At 38.3% G+C, this 17,808-nt stretch overlaps 1 protein-coding gene across 1 annotated transcript; it reads right to left on the bottom strand.

The window, feature by feature from the left end:
• Positions 1-4,858: 4,858 nt before the first annotated feature.
• Positions 4,859-17,775, bottom strand: rab22a (RAB22A, member RAS oncogene family). The gene is made up of 7 exons (XM_080891302.1): positions 17,450-17,775; positions 15,790-15,869; positions 14,557-14,638; positions 11,067-11,138; positions 9,729-9,835; positions 9,120-9,229; positions 4,859-6,873 (listed from the first exon to the last, which is right to left on the bottom strand). Exons 1-7 carry the CDS (start codon positions 17,630-17,632, stop codon positions 6,776-6,778), a joined length of 732 nt encoding a protein of 243 aa, XP_080747428.1. The 5' UTR covers positions 17,633-17,775; the 3' UTR covers positions 4,859-6,775.
• Between the last annotated feature and the right edge of the window lie 33 nt (positions 17,776-17,808).

Consider the following 17,808-nt stretch of genomic DNA (forward strand, 5'->3'; position numbering starts at 1 on the left):
CTGTAAATTGGAGCTCTTTTAAGGTAGTGGATTCAAAATGTAATGCAAAGTATTTACATGTCTCTGCTATTAAATAGTGCAGCTATTTTCTCTGCAGCACAGTTACCCATTGCATGGTATGGTCTCAAACACAAAGAGTGAAATGTTACAATTAACCCCATAGTCTGGGTTAGTTGTAACATATCCTGGGGTAAAATGTAACACAATGAAATAAGGGTACTAACAAAATATTAACATGTAATCTTTGTTTATTCAACACATGACTGTACTTAGAGCCATTTATGTAGCTGTGTGTGTGTGTGTGACAGAATGCAGAAATCTAACTTTTGAGCATATTCCAACCCCCCAAAAAAGACAAATTATGGAATTTTCTGCAAATGAATATTTCATTAATTTTGGTTGGTCTTCCTTGAGTTTGGCCTCATTGGCTCAGTGGGCATTATAACCTACAACTCTTGCACCAATTTTGAACATAACAATGAAGCTGAAAAAATGTAGTTGTTCACCAGCATCACAATTCCATTACTTTTTATCATGGCTTACCTTGGTGTGGTTTGCAAAGTGCTTCAGAAAGATGAGGAAATCTGTTTCTTGCACCCATCCTGACTTATTTCCACTACCAGTACTTCCTACTGGTCCATCTCTGACACAGAGGTCTGCATAATGTATGTGTGGGAACACAAACAGTGGAGGAATTGTGTTGCCAATGGCATTAACCACATATACAAATGTGACCAGTGAACCTCTCTCAGCTGATGTCGTTGCCCCAACTTGTTTAATATAAGTTAAAGTAATAGCGTGGTAAGTTGTAACATCTGCATTATTGTTACAACTAACCCAGACTGTTGCTGTTACAACTGACCCAGACTCCTATAGCCTATACATTACAGCCAACGGCTAAAACATTAGCACTAAAGACCTACACAGAATATATCCCCATAGACATACAAATAACATAATTCAAGTTTGATGAGTTTAACTGCAAAGCAGATAATGCTATTAGAAATTGAAATAAAGTAGAAAAACTTTTTGGCATACAAATTACTTTTTTTCGTGTTAAATTGTCTGTGTTTGACAAAATGTGCTGATTTTTCACATGTGATAGCAGAACTGAATTGGGCATGCACAGGATGAGTCACATCATTTGAAACTTAGCCCTGATTGGAGAAATTGGAAGTGTTACAACTGACCCACGTTACAACTATCCCCGGTCTCCCCTACATTATCAACAAATAAAAACAAATCAACCGTACAAGTCGTCGTTATGCACCGTACTAAAATAAAAGTACTTAACTATTGTCAGCAAAATATGACAAAGTTAGTAAAAAGTACACATAGTTCTTGTGCGAGTGATATTATTAGTCTCCGATATTGCTTTAAAGAAGCAGGCGACAAATCTGCAGTAACTGTGTGATGCTATCGCGTCAGTATGGACCAAAATCTGAATGAATGTCTTCTATCAGTTTGTTAGATTTTTCTTAAAGAGAGCAGGTGAGATATTGAAATATAGTATATATAGTTTTTCATATCTTGATGCATGCTCAATCATCCAGGGAAAATGAGATTGTTTTTCATAGATTATTTCTTGCAACAATTGTTGGAAATCAAAATCAACTTGAATTGTGTAGTCCAGAAAATTAAAAAAAGAAAATGGAAAAAAAAATCATGGTGGCACAATAATGAACTGTGATCTCATGTCCCAACATGTTGAATGTTTTGAATACCGGTGTAAATTAATGACTACTGAACACTGGTCACATCTAATTAAACCAGGGGATCTGCTTGCATCTCTGAATGTGATGAAAGATGTGCCTTAAATTATTACAGATGTATAAATATGTAGACATAGTGCAGAATTTCTACTCATTATATTGACTTGATCAATCCCAAAAATGTCCATCCATCCATCCATCCATTCGCTTCCGCTTATCCTTTTCAGGGTCGCGGGGGGCGCTGGAGCCTATCCCAGCTGTCATAGGGCGAAAGGCAGGGTACACCCTGGACAGGTCGCCAGTCTGTCACAGGGCCAACACACAGGGACAGACAACCATTCACACTCACATTCACACCTAGTGACAATTTGTATTATCCAATTAACCTATCCCCACAAGCTGCATGTCTTTGGACGGTGGGAGGAAGCCGGAGTACCCGGAGGGAACCCACGCAAACACGGGGAGAACATGCAAACTCCACACAGAAAGACCCCGGCCTGATGGTGGAATTGAACTCAGGACCTTCTTGCTGTGCGGCAACAGTGCTAACCACCGTGCCACCGTGCTGCCAATCCCAAAAATGTGCTATTAAAATTCAACCACTGAATAAGTTGAATGTTTTGTATATATTTCTGTTTAATAAGTATTCACAGGTTGTTAAATGTGTGTTCCTTCTCAGCCATCTGCCTGTCAACCACATATCTCAAGTGTCATTCTTATATATATATATATATATATATATATATATATATATATATATATATATATATATATATATATATATATATATATATATATATATATATATATATATATATAGCCCTGCAGCTGGCTGCTAACTGAAAAGCATAAACAGTCACTAACACCGTCACTGTATCCTAAGGAACATCGAAATGCACACATCTGCACACAAAAGAAAGAACACTTCCTACAGGCTGCAGTCATACACTTATTTTTGGAAATCTTTTATTAGTAAACAAATGACAATTCCCTTTTCACGCATTTCGAATTACACTGCAAACAAGTGTTTTCAGGGATATGTTACAATCAGTATGAAATATAGCAAAAAGCTAAATATGGTAACTACACTGCTGATGATTTTACTACAAATGGTGTACAGGTATATTTTTTTCTTCACACATCCGGCTTCGAATAGAGTTATTGATTTGTGTGCAATTTGATGGTACATATGTACACTGTAAAAGATACATAACATAGCTTAAGCATATTCCCAGGGCCAGCCCAAGACTATCGATATTTTTCCAATGCAAAACTACAGGCACACAACTTCTATTCATGCCTCGTGTTTCCAAATGGGGGGAAATAATGTGCGGCATAATTAATAATCAAACCTTAAACATTCTAAGCAGTCATGTGATTAGCACTTAACTTAAATCAGAATTTTAAAAACAGAAGAGGTTAAGTATGCGTGTTGTGGTAACAAGGCTTTGACATTATTTGGCAATAAGAATCAAACACACAGTCAAAACCTAAAGCAACATCAGGGGATATTAAGAAGTCTGAGGCTTTACAGAATTATTTCATCGAGTGACTTCACAGAGATAACACACTACAGGCAGAATGTTAGTAATATGAGCCAATACAAAAAAGTCAAAGTGCAGCTTTTAATGTAACAGCGTGATTTCCCTTTTGAATAAAAATCGGTAACACTGTGGTAAGTATTGGCTCGAGTTAATGTAGGTTTAATGTAGTGCTGGGTGAATTATCACAGATAGCAGAGCCAATTAAAAGTTTACATTTTCTCCTCTGGCTTTCAAGGTTTGACCCAGTCACACTGCCCCTCCGGTCGACTACAGATGGGTGACAAATTAAGTGAAAAATCTTAAAATCAATTATTCATTAACCCTAACACTAATCTTCATCAATAAAAGGTGTCCAATGCCTCCATTGGAGTTAAAGAGATCATGGAAAGTGGTGGGAACTTGCTTTGAAGCTGTCTTGGTGGTATGTGGTATGCCTTACTATGACTGTTTTTCTTTTAATTTGTCACCAGTCTGTATTTTTGAGCAAAACTGCAATTAAATCAACATAAAAGAAAAAGGAACAAAGACTGCATTTTTACACGAGGATCACTCTGGACTGATTTCCCTTGTTTTTAGGTCACATTTAGAGTGTGTCATAATTAATTCTATTGCACTCGACTCCCAACTCCTGAACATTATGCAGCACCACTCACTACACAACTCATCAGTAACAGAAACATTTCAGATGATGCAAGGCAAATAGTTGTTTGCGTGGACAGAAAAACAAATTAAGCTCACATCTGTACCTTTTTTTTTTTTCAAATTTTGAAAAGAGGTTTGGGGAATAAAATGACTCAAGAGATTCAGATAAGGATAAAATTAGTCAGTATAGGCTCAAGACTTAGATTTCAGGCCAACCTTTTTATAGACTGAGCGAGATTCTGGCTATTTTTGGCCACTGAACCCCCCCCCCCAAAAAAATAAAAAATTACTACCCACAAGTTAAAATTTCAGCTTATTATCTCAAAATTTCAGACCTCTGAGAAAATAACTTGAAATTATGAGTCAAACTTTTGGGACAACACCCGAAAAATTCACTTATGGGGAAAAAAAAAAGTTTCAGTGGGATAACAAGTTTCATTAAAGACAATGAATCAAAAACTCTTCCTGCAGTTTCTTTAGTGGCTGCTTGAGGCCAAAAAGGAGTCAATGTCTACCTTCATCTTTGGCACAAGCATATCAACAGCCTCAAAAGTTCAACAAATATGTGTGGTCTATATACCTAACTTTCTCTTTCATAACAACTGGAAGGGTGAGTGTTTTTCTCTTATAATCATTCTGATTTGGTTAAAGTTAGGGGTTTGAAGCGTCCCAGATGTGCCGACACAAGCATAAATTGGAGCTCTCCACTATGTTTGCGGTATTGACGTCTTTTAGAATAACTTTTATTGGAATTATCAAACAGATAATAAGGCCCCTGCTGTGCTTAGTCTGGCTAAACCTTTTGTGAGTCAGTTTTAGTGATTAAAATTCAAGTATTTTATCAATGGAGCCAGTCAACCAAGTTAGCATTAACTTAGCACTCCACGATCTGCCAGAAAAAGTTGAGCATTTAAAATGGAGAAATCCAGAAATGAATGGATGATGTCATCTTTCATATAACCCACATAAAGATTGCTGCAGGACTTATGGCATCTAAACCAATCACAATATGACCCCACAACCAACAGGATCCGAAGGACATACGTGGTATACAGTACCAGATCTCAGTTCAGCCGTGCATCGAGAGCCTGGGGTTTAGAAGAATAAGGCAGAAAAGCTGAAAGAAAAGGAAAATCAGAAAGGAGATTCTGGAACAAAGCACACAGTGTGTAATTCAGGACAAAATACAGGCCAAGGTTCATTAAGGGGTCAGCATGTCGACACAGCGCCATGTCTAATTCTCTACCCATAACCTTCTCCTAACGGGAGATTTAAGCTCTAAAATATGAGTTTCCTCTCGACGAGGTTTAGTTTCCAGCTCTTGCTGTTTTCATCAGAGGCCAAGTAGTAAAACAACATTGGATGTGTGAGCTGGGGCTGATTATGTGGTGAGAAAAAAAAAAGAAACCAAAAAAGGAAAGATGAAAAATGTTTATGGGACAATTAAAGAATTTGGCAAGTCCTCACAAAAATCAACCTCCCTTGTTAAAGTGTTGTAAAGTAGCAGCAAAAGAGTAAAGACAGGCGTGTTTGCCAGTGAAACGTTACAATGGGATAAGAAAAAAAAGGGGGACTGGCAGGATGCTCTGTACCTTGGGCATTATGAAGCACTTCATACACAGGATGCTGTAAAGACTTCTTCAGTGATTATAAAGGGAAATGGGGAACAGATGTGAGCAGCTGGAACTCTTATCATATAATAATCAAGAGTGAGTATTTTGTCCTGATTACAGCACCATCACAGGGAGGGTCTGATAATGAGGTTCCTCTAATCATAGACGGTGAAATTTGTTGTCATTCTTGGGAACAAGTGGCAGTGAAAACATCTTTCTAAGCCACAGAGAGAAAAAGATCAAAGCTGACAATAAAAGGAAAAGCTAAATTTCAGGGAAAAATGCTTATTTGTTTTCCGGCAGAGTGCTAGACAAACAACAGGAGTCTGTCCATCACGTATAAACCACTGGCAGTCAGCCGGTTAAAAACACCAAGCCTGACTCTCTCCTGGCTCCAGCCACATATTTACCATTTAGACATGACAGCAATATCAATTTTCCAAAAAGCTGAACTATTTCTCCAATGTAAAGGAAGAAGGCTCCCACACATCTTTCATTTCTGCTTCTTTTACTGTGTGATTGTGGTTTACATCAAAACATCCCACTGGTATTTTGCCTCGGTTAAAGCAGCAATCACACAATAAAATTTAAATTAAGCGTGCACAATCCTCCTTGGAGTGGACTGTGGCTGGAAACGACTGACGCTGCGATGAAAGGATCACAGGGAGAGCCAGGCTTTTTATTAGGATGACTAACATCATTTTTTTTCCTTCAAAATCTTATATAAAATATTAAATTCACACTTTTGGTTCTTTCAGAATGCTTGGAGAGAGATCTCCCAAAAGAAAGGCAATAACTTAAGTACTATGAAAATAAGTTTTCAAGATTTAACCACTTCATTTCATGTTTTTGGTTGAAAGATAGTAGATCTGTACAAATGTACAATTATAAACGACTGAATGCATCCATCAGTCTGTAGATGTACAGTTAAGCTGAGGAATTTAGAGTTATAATGCACCAGAGAGAGAAAATTGCATGTATGCATGTCACTGGCATCGCTGTTTGTTAATTCTCAGTAAACCTGAGAACTGATTTTCTCCGGCTAGGAGTTTTCAAACAAAACACAATGACCTGCTGTTTTTGACTGCCATGAAAATATATTTGCTACAACTCTCCGAGTGTCACTGACCCACTCGGGTGTCTGTGGTGCAGGCGTTTGAGGGTTTGCCGTGGCTTTAAGCTGAAGCAGGCCAGAAAAAAGAAAATGGGCAAAGCTTGTATCACAGGTCACGTTGGAGGGGAGGGAAGACAGTCACCAGCGTCATCAGCAGCACGTCCTGCGAGACTCTGAGGCCTGACGACCCAATTTGAAACCTCTTGCTGAAGAGCCTCCAGCTTCGTCTACAACAGGGATGCGCTTACCTTAGAGAAGACACACACATAAAGGTATCAGCCTACCTTTTTCTATTTCAGGTTGTTCACTTTTATCTTTTACTCTTAAACAATATTTTATTTATTTCAAATTTAAAGATTTGTTTAGTGCAACATCACACAGCATTTATAATAAAACTGTAGTTGTGTCCCAGGTTAATGCACTCATTCACTTCTTCACTAACACTTCCAGAGAAGTTCTACATAGAGGAATATACAGTGAACATTTTAGACACTGGTGATTTTCTATATAATGTTTAAGGGAACCTGTTGTGTTCATTTCCTGCTACTTGTTTTCTTTTTCTTGGACTATTAAGGTAGCTTTGCATGAATTAGTGTATAACAAATATATTCAACTAGGGCTGTTCGATATAACGATATATATCGGATGACGATATAAAAACGTCTATCATTTCATTTTACGCTATCATTTGTTTCGTGGTGTCGCAAAATAAACTCTTTACGGCAATATTTTTTCATCGTTTTGACGGTCACTGTAGTGGCTATATTAATTTCTTAAAGTTCTCTCTTTCTCTTATATTTTATATAACCACACTACAGATGGACAAGCGCTTGTTTTTATGCTTTGTGGTTAGCAACAATGACGGCAACAGCATCGCGTGTCTGCTTGTTTATGTTCCACATAAACCTTTCACAATAAAGCTCAAGATCCTGTTGAGACTTTTCAAAATAAACTGAATCACGTGAAAGAGCAGATTATTTACGCATGAGAATTAAAAAAGAGCCGCCAGGTGCTAAAAAATAAACCTTAGACTCAAACGTTAGAACAGGGTGTTCCCCGCAGCACGCCGTGTAATAAATACTCACAAAGAAAATGGCGGCCTTTACAACTTATGTCTAAAAATGTATCGTTTCATGCATCGGTTAAAACACTCGACTCGAAACACTTCCCGCAAGTCGAGCTGCCCGAGATTCACAGAATTTACAGAAAATGATACATTTGTGTGATTTATATCGTTATCGGACGATAGAATTCTTATATCGGGATATGAGATTTTGGTCATATCGCACAGCCCTATATTCAACTACCATCCAAAAATGAACAGTACTGGTAATTACCCAAAATTATATTTTATATTTCTGTAATGGTTAATTCACCATTTTGTGCAAATTCATTAATTGATATTTTTTAATGCTACAGTTTAATTTTTGTTATCCATGACTGTTCAAATTTTCTGGTTAACAAAAATTCAGGAAAAATAGTAAAACACGTAAGTACTTTTGATTAGGCTGTCAAATTACAGTTATTTGCTTGCATTCCTAAACCCCAAAAATAGATTTTAATGGTTAAATCTTTAGTTTTAAATAGGTTTTAATAGGAGTAGCCTTAATAACGGTCTGGGTCCATCTTGTATGCAGTATGGAACTGAGACATATCTACAGCGTAGATATGTCTCAGTTTAGTGTTTAGTGAAGCTCAAGTTTGACTGCACTGCGAGATATGGTAGTATTCATTGTAGATGGTGACAGCAGTACAAAATACTGCATTGTGTATTATTACATCTGGGACTCCTGATATAAAACTTTAAGTAGAGTTTAGACTAAACATCGGTTTCTTTTAAAGCATCTTTCAAAAAGAAGCCAAAAGCTACTGCAGAGTAGTTGTGTTCATGTTGCATGTTACTAATTGGGTTTTTTCAAATAAATACTCCTTAATTTCTTTATGTTCTGAGATTTCTCACTTTATACTGACTAATCTTGACCGACCAGAGTTTCATTAAACATACCCCGAGTATCCAGTAGAGTTGTAAGCTTGTTAATTTAGCAAGTAGTATAACTGCTCATAAGAATTCTTCAGGCAAACTATAATCACTTTAATTTTGAGTGTACAGTGTATTTACAAAGTACTACCCATGGCTCTAAAGTATTCGTAGTAAGATTGTGGTGAAAACTATCAGAGAAATATGTACATTATATACAGTGTACGTTGTTTTTTTGTTCAGTGAAACTCTAGTTTGTGTGTTATTTTGGCAGAACTGGATCAACTGCTCCTCTCTCCACTTGTCTCCTCAATTTTTTTAAGTCTCAACGTGTTATGATTAAGTGGATTCTGCTTTACTTCCAACTCCCACACATAAAACAACAACTAAACATTACAAAATTATGTCTCTAATAGACAGTATTTTTTTTAAATGCTATTCATTGCTTGATTTATCATCGCAAGATCCTGTGGCTGTTCGGGCCCGCACGACCAAATATACAAGAAACACACTCACTTATCTCTACAAACACCTCGTTGATGTTAATGGCATTCTTGGCGCTGGTTTCTACAAAGATGGCATGGATGGAGTCAGCATAGTCCTTGGCATCCTTCTCTGGCACTTCCCTGGAGATGCGGGAGATGTGTCAGAAATATTATGTTGCAATTTGTACACAGTTTCTCAGATTTCATGCCTGACCTGATAACCATCAAATGTTTTTCTACAGACGTTATGGAGAAGATTTTGCAATTTCATGGATAAGTCTGAGCCAAAAAAACCCAACAACAACAACAACATAGGAAAGGATAAATACCATTAGAGCTTATTAAATCCACTAAAAATAACTAGAACTTTGAACCCAGTAATCTACATTTTAAATTCCTATAATGATAAAAGGTCAAGACAAATGAGACTTTAATACACATATGCCTATATTTACAGTACAGAACAGGCTTCATGGCATTTCTGAGGCAAACATTAAATATTATTCTGACAGAAAAGGTCACGATACATCCTCCGCACAATATTTTTCTACTCTACCAAACAAAATTCTCTACTGATGTTAAATGAGGGCTCATAATCACAGTGAATACGAGAAGTGTTCACAGCACAGCTGAGGTTTACCTGGCATCTGACAGGTCACATTTGTTCCCAGCGATTGCGACAACTATATTAGGAGGGCCATGTTGGCGGAGCTCTTTCACCCAGTTCTTCAGTGTTTGGAAGGAGTCCTGATGGCACAGGTTAGTAAGGTGTGATACTGAATAAAACAATACTAAGACAAGCACACAGTATCTACTGTGGAAGTTTAAGGAACAGGCTGGAAGTCAAGAGAGTTAAATGAGATAATCAAAACCAGTTATGGTATAGTTATGGATAAATTACTTATTTATTTTCACTTGGGACGGCATGGTGGAGCAGTCACTGTCACCTCACAGGCAGACTGTCTGTGGCCCTTCTGCATGTACTCCCTATGCATACGTGGGTTCTCTGTGGGTACTCTGCCTTAAACAGTTATTCAGAATTGGCAGTAGGTGTGAAGGAGAGTGTAAATGGCTGTCTGTTACGCTATGTTAAGCCTATGATAGACTGGTGACCTCTCCGAGGTGTACCCTGCCTCTCCCCCAACTCCACCCTCTCACTGACCCTGAATCAAATAAGGGGTTAAGACAATGGATGGCTCGATGGATTAGTTTGGGTGGGTTTTTTTTCATATTTTTGGTCTTATTGTATTTTATTTAATATGCCAATCTTTTTAATTTAAGCCACTTGTTATAGGTTTGTTGTGTTTAACTCAATTTTAGCTGTGGTAACAGGAATATCCCAAGTCTGGATAAATAAAGTACAACTTATCTTGCCTTAGCGTAAGGACTAGAAAGGGGGGGGGGAGCCTGTCCATGCATCCATCCACCCACCCACCCATTTTCTGCTGCTTATTGGGGACGGTTACAGAGACGACAGTCTAAGCAGAGATGCCCAGACCTGGTTCTCCCTGGCCACCTCCTCTAGCTCTTCTGAGTGGCACGCCAAGGTGTTCCCAAGCCAGCCGGAAGATATAAACTCTTCTGCATGATCTGCTTCTCCCAGTTGGACATGTCCAAAACTTGTTTCCAGGAGGCATCCTTATTAGATGCCTGAAGCTAAAGAGTCAACCTAGCTTTCTCAAAAGCTGAAAAACACCTGGATAGAATTTCTTCATCAATATGAAGCAAACAATTTATGACATGTTTACCAGTGAAATCTAGAGGTGGTGGTAGGAGGAGATTTTCTTTGGACAGTCCTGTTTCTAATCTTCACAGTAAGCTAACTGAAGCTAGATGATTCACGTGATGAGAGTCCTCTCAATACGTATGTCATTAATGGCAAAGACATTGTATTTGCTAAAATAGTAAACAATTCTTTCAATACACGTGAATTAAACACTCATGAGATGATTAGTATCTGAGGAAAAGTGAATATCACCTCTTTTGTGATGTCATATACAATGATTGCCGCTGCTGAACCTCTGTAGTACATGGGCGCCAGAGCACGAAACTATCGGGAGACAAAGAACAGCCAAGTAAAAAACAAGCCAACGATGACTAACATCCTATATCAGTCAAGAACGTCTGTCAAGAACCTTAATCGTCTATTAAACTTGATTTTATTGTGACATCAGAGAGTCTGACTTTAGCTTTGAAGCTATGTGAAATTAAACAAAAACAGCATAAAAACAAAAATTAAAATGACTCTATTCAATGAACAATCCCAACCCATCTCTGATGATCATTTACTCTCACTTCCTCCTAGTTTTTAAATTTTGGATATGAAAAGAGATCCAAATATACAATTTCAGTATAGCTGCACCACACAGACATTCAACAATGTTTTTCACAGGCTTAGGATAATCCATTATATAGGCACAGACCTATGACGGTTACATCGCCACGTCTTTCTTTAAACTCAATTATGCTAACTGTATCAAACTCAGCAGAGAGTATAAAAATAGGCAAAGAAGACAGAAGATGTACTATTTTACAAACTAAAGGCCTGGGATTCTGAGCCTATAATCCAAGAGGCTTTATTCAAAATGAGCACATGGCAAGTCTTTCCACCACTGCCTCACACATGTGAAAGCTATCAAGAGAAAGATGAGCAGAAAGTGTCAAAAGCTGTTAGAGTTTGGATATTTATGGAACACTATACATGTGATCTTAGCCCAATACATCAGAAAGCTCCGCGTAATCAAAGCAGCATGTGCAAAAATTTCTAAATCCATAGCTGCCTGGGAGGCTGGGGGTTTGCCAGGATTTGGTATTTTGTTGGTAAAATACTTCTCTGTGCACAGTAAGGACTAACTTCGACAATGGGATCTGTCATAATATTTAAAAACACCTTCAACCACATGTGAAGGGAACAAATGAGGTTAAATGCAGCTGATACACCAGTCAAAAGAGAGCACTGAGAGCTTCATTTCCACTAATCAAAGCAACTACATTTATGCTACAATTTTAAAGTACTTCCCAAGCTTCTCCTATATTAGAAATGACAGAGATCAAGCTTTTGCCTGCAGCTGCAGTTGATTCTGGGCTAGAAAAAAAGACTGTGCACTTTATTTTCTTTGACTTTTTTTGCCTAACAAACAGAAATTCCTAACTATGATTTAATGGTGTAGCTTCAGACCATAGTATTACCTTTATTCTTGAGTACAAGACCCCCATAGTGTATGTATTTTACTGTTTTGTTAATGTATACTTTACTGTACATAACTTAGAGCCCAAATGTTTATTGCTGAACTGCTATGCCTGCTGAAACACATACAGACTATAAATAATTATGTAAAACTGTTAAGAAATAGAGATAATTAGGGGTTTAAACATGTTTTGTTCTGCTTTTGAGCAAAAAAATGACACTTAAAGATATGAAAAATCACAAAGGGAGAATCTCTTCATGCCTTCTTGCAGTAAATTCTGCACTGAGGCTTTTGACAGGCCAATAAAACCATGTGTCATGTATTAACTAATGATATTTATTTTAAAAGAAACAGCTCATGTCTCAGAAAGACCTTCACTTGGAATGACCCTGCCTTCCCGCCAATTCTATTTTCCTTTACAATACGATGGAATAAACTATCCATCTTGGAGTGACATCGTTACCTCAGGAAAGCACACATTCCACATAATTATAGTTGTTACTGGCCCCGTCCACCAACAGGAATCCAGCCTGGGATATTTGGCAGAGGCACTGAGGAGAGTGCTGTCTGTTTCACTGGCCAGTGCTGTGCTGCACCACCGCCAGTCCTGTGTGGTCTATCTGTGTTTTAACCCAAAGAGCAATCATAGTGAGGCCAGACGATTGGCCACACAGCAGTGCAGAAAACAGCCCCAGTGATGCCCAGTGAGTACTGATTAATTGCAGAAACCACAAGCTGGGTGTGTAATGAAAGGCACCCTCCTATTCCGTTAGGACGCATGCTCCCTTTTGCTTGTTTTCTGTAAAAAGGAGCAGTCCTCCAGGGGGAGGCCTGGATGGGCTGTTGACAGCTGGGCTCAGATGTGCTCGTAAGGCCTCATCTGGTCTTGAGATATGGGTTTTGCTTGTGGAAATCACTGAGCTTTCCTTTCTGCCCTAGTCTCTCCTTTCACATGCATTGGCTGGCTTTGTGTTCCTCGTTCTCAACTCCACAGATTTCAATAGGCCAAAGCTCCACCGAGATTAGAAAACAAGCCATGAAAAGCCTCCAAATACCACAACAGTCTTGTAGGGGAAAAAAAAAAAAACGCAGACACATGCGAAACCTACCAAAGGAATGTTGCTACTTTTTCAGTCGCAGATGTGAGCCACTTGGAAAACCGAGAGGCCACATGGGCATGAAAAAGTGAACAAAAATGAGAGGGAAAAAATAACCCAGAAGAAAATGAAATAAAATGTTGCACAGATGAAAGCAAAGGAGAAAAAAAGAGGACATGATGACGTAGAGTGGCACTGGCTCAAAGATAAGATACAGCAGCAGCGCATGCCAGTGAGCTCAGAAAGCTTGAGTTTTATCCTCTTGTCTGATTTTAAATTGGCTTCCTGAATGTCCCTGAAGTCCACAAAAAAACAGAGGAATAAAACACAAGCAGCATCTTATCTCACCTCTCCAGCGAATGCAGCACTAGGGGTACCACATTACAATAGAAAGTCTTACGCATGAGAAAAGGAGAAGGCCTTGAGCATAAAAAAGGAAGTGGCGTGAATATGTAATGCAGAGAAAGGTCGGCTATAGCGTGAGTCAAGCGAAAGCAGTTCCTTACGCTACATGTCGATTTCACCGGCTTAAATGAAAACGCCAAAATACAGCTTCTCTCCTATATCGCATATCATTTGCAAAGTGTGATTCGAGTTCTGACCGTTGCATGGGTGGCAAAATATTTCATAATGTATATTTACAAACACACAGCAGAGCAGATCAGATAAGAAGAGCTGCATCGGCATATAAACTGCTGACAAACAACACTTTGGAGAAGTGTGAAAACATAAAATAACAAAACAATGCCAGTGGTTCCCTTTTTTGTTTGTCTCTAAAAAACTAACACAATTACGAGGAGGAGAGAGGAGGAAGGGAGAGAGATCAAAGGCGACAAAAGGAAAAAATGTAACCTTTTTTATGTGACTTCACTCACTAAATTAAAATTTGGAAAAGGAACTCTTAGAACAAGAGTACTAAAATAAGTTGATTATAAGTGAACTGGAAGAATTCTACTTATAGTAAGGTAAATATTGCCCCCTATCAGAAGTTATGACTAACTGCAGTATTCAGTTTTCTTATGGTTGGTTTAAGGAATGATGTACGTGTGGGCAATTCTTTCACATGCTTTCAAAGAACACGGTGGGGATAAGTAGACCGTTCAATACTACAAACAGGTTGATGGTAATATAAAAACTATTCACTGAAGCTGTTACGATTAATACCTCAGCACATAATACTAACCCGCTCCTGTCCTGCCGTGTCCCAGATCAGGAATTTGTGCAGCTCATTTTGGTATTGCACTGTTTTGGTCATGAAGGATGCCCTGGTGAAGAGAAACATGACACATTGCAGATTTGAAAAATAAACACTTGCAGATTTTTTTCCTGTTTACCATTAAACTGTATTCTAGCAATAAAAAGCTGATTTACATCACATCAATCTGAGCCAGCTCAGTACTGGATTCTTTAAGTCTGACAGCAAAACTAACATTTGGTCTCAATTACAAAACTGGAGATTTCAAGAACAAATTTCAATAACAACCCGTTTGCCAATAATCATCAGATATTTCAAAGTGCCAAAAATAAGTGTGTGGAGCAGCTGTTTGTATCTAGTATTTATTATTTCTTCTCCTGTTAAAAAGTATGCTGACAAAAAAGTTTAAAAAAATACTAAAAATTCCTGCCACCACATATCAAACTTGAGTTTTAAAGATGTTTATGTTACTTGAGCTCAAGCAAGAAAAATTTGATTTTATTTTGTACAATGTTATAACATAGAAAAACTCATTTATTTATCCTATGAAATGGTAAATGGCCTGTATTTATATAGCGCTTTACATAGTCCCTAAGGACCCCAAAGCACTTTACACGTTCAGTCACACACACATTCACACACTGGTGATGGCAGCTACATTGTAGCTACAGCTGCCCTGGGGCGCACTGACAGAGGCGAGGCCGCCGGACACTGGCGCCACCGGGCCCTCTGACCACCACCAGTAGGCAATGGGTGAAGTGTCTTGCCCAAGGACACAACGACCGAGACTCTCCAAACCGGGGCTCGAACCGGCAACCTTCCAATTACAAGACAAACTGCCAACTCTTGAGCCACGATCGCCCCCTATGAAAGGCTAAATGTCAAAACTGCACAGTTCAGTTGTAAAGCTGTTTTCTTAGTTCCTTGTTCGAAAATGTCAGAAAACAAATATTGTTCATAATACGTTCAAAAATTTGTTGGATGAAAAAGTCTTTGACACCAAAGTTACTTAGTTTAGCCACAGACAAAGAACACAAGAAAGTCCAGATATTTTGAAATCTGGAGCAAACGAGTTATTTAAGAAGTGATTTTCATGCCCATTTCTTTGCCAGTGGTTAACTGATAACTCTAATGGGCATCATAACGACCTGTAAAACTACAACAAATGAGGGAGATGGAAAAAATAAAACTTCTGTGGAAGTGGAAGGCAGCAAAACATACCCAATAGTTGGATTAATGTTTGGGTCAAAGCTGTCCTCCACAAATCTCCAAACAATACTTGACTTTCCAACTCCAGTATCCTGCACAGACAAAATAAAGATCATGCTTACTAAACATGGTACTTGAAGAATATGAGAACAATCTTTGGCAATATGCCTGGATATTAAAACATTTTTATGGGATCCTCTTCCTTCCTGCCACTGCTGGTATAAATCTGTAAATTACTTATGGAAGAGGGAAAAGGGTTTACATTGTTTACATTAGGAGAAAAAGAAGAGGACAAGTCTGACCTGAGCGTTATCACGAGATACGCCCACAGACAATGGTGGTTTATGCTGCTGCTGTAGCAGTCTAGACATGGATGTTTTGTTTGTGTGGTCCATCAGTTAACCATTTATTCAGTAACATATCTTGTTTTAACTAATTTAATTATCTTAAAGATGACCAAAATGATACATAATCAGGGTTGTCATAATTCCAGTCTGCTAGTTAATGAACTAGCTTATTGTCTCTATGCTATCTTAATCTTATTAGTAGATCTACAGAAAATGAATGGCTAATCATCCTGTTTTGTTGTGTCTTTATTTCCAATTAAAATATGCATTAAGTTAATGAGCCTCATTTGTAAATAAATACTGCAGGAATGACTAGTAATGCTGTCTAACATAGCTACAGATGTGTGTTGAAATGAAGGGACAAAAAAAATCAACACAAAATGTTTTGGTAAGCTGCCGAATAAACCAGCAGTGCAGCTTCACCGCACCATAGATTTGAGTCACGGAAACTCTACTAAAGGTGCCCAAGCCACTTTTATGTAAGCTGTTCAGTGATGGTGGTGGAAGGCCTGTCTGACAAGTCAGCACAAAATGTGATTTGAAAGATGACTGTCAGTGTCATAGCAGACATTGTTTTCATGCTGGTCATTCCATTCAGAGAGCCCTCATGGCCTATGAATGACGTTTCCTGTTAGAAATTACCGTCAGTGACAGGGTAGAGGTGACCACACCACGCAAAGGACGTCGCTAAATACAAACCAGCAAAGTCTTCCTGCTATCAAAATAGAGCCGCTGTAGGGGTTAATAGTGAGATTTTGCAGGTTATCACAACTTTAGAGTATGAATGTACGCATAGTTTCCTAGAGAGCAATGTGACAACGCCAAATGTCTTGTTTTTGTCCAAAAGAGATCAGAACTTAAAGATATTAAATTTACATTGACACTAATGATTGAGATTTACCTGATCTATTCTTAAAATAGCAGCAGGCTGACTATTTTCTAATTTGAGTAATAGTGACACTAATAGCTTGACTAATATTGTCAACGCTGATGTAATCCTGTAAGTGGATGACAGAGAAGAGAAGATGTGAGGATGTTCCTTCAGTAGTGGATAATACAATTTGAATGGGACGTTGATCAAGTGATTGATGCCTTGTGCAGCTACTGAGTGTAATTCAATGTAGATAAGCATGAGTGTCATCACTGGCGCAGATCTATTTATTTTGAGGTTGTATTGCCACTCACTATATCAGAAATTTTCATTACGGTCCATTAGAGAAGTATAGGTATGTGTTATGTGGAAGTAGAGCAGGACAGCTCCATTAATGCTCCAGTTAAAGTGTGCATATGTACAATCAGATTGAAAAATATCGATGCTTACTCACCCCCAAGAGGCAGACTTTTAACTCTCTCAGAGCCATATCGATCTCCTCTCTCACATCGAATTTGCGATGAAGATCATTGGCTGTTTTCTCCTCTGCTTGCCTTTTTTTTTTTAAATCTTGAATATTCTTCAGGTGGTCTTTGTTTACAAACAACTTTACAACATCGTGTTCTGAAGCTGGCATACGCACATCTTAGGTTGGGTAACAACTCTCGCTGTAAACGTTAAAACGTCCTGCAGGTCGTCGTATTTGCCATGTTGTGATTATTGTAAACAGCTACCTCCACCATCGCCGAGTCTCCATCTTGAACTACGGCATGCGATCACGTGACTGCTTCGGCTTTTTTTCTTCCTTTCTCC

The sequence above is a fragment of the Rhamphochromis sp. 'chilingali' genome, assembly GCF_963969265.1.
Source record: "Rhamphochromis sp. 'chilingali' genome assembly, chromosome: 9".
Lineage (NCBI taxonomy): Eukaryota > Metazoa > Chordata > Actinopteri > Cichliformes > Cichlidae > Rhamphochromis > Rhamphochromis sp. 'chilingali'.

Coding starts and splice junctions, on each gene's coding strand:
- rab22a (XM_080891302.1), bottom strand. CDS start 17,632: ATGCCAGCTTCAGAACACGATGTTGTAAAGTTGTTTGTAAACAAAGAC. Junction 9,836..11,066: donor TATATGACATCACAAAAGAG/GTGATATTCACT, acceptor CTGTGCCATCAG/GACTCCTTCCAAACACTGAA. Junction 9,230..9,728: donor TGTGACCTGTCAGATGCCAG/GTAAACCTCAGC, acceptor CCGCATCTCCAG/GGAAGTGCCAGAGAAGGATG.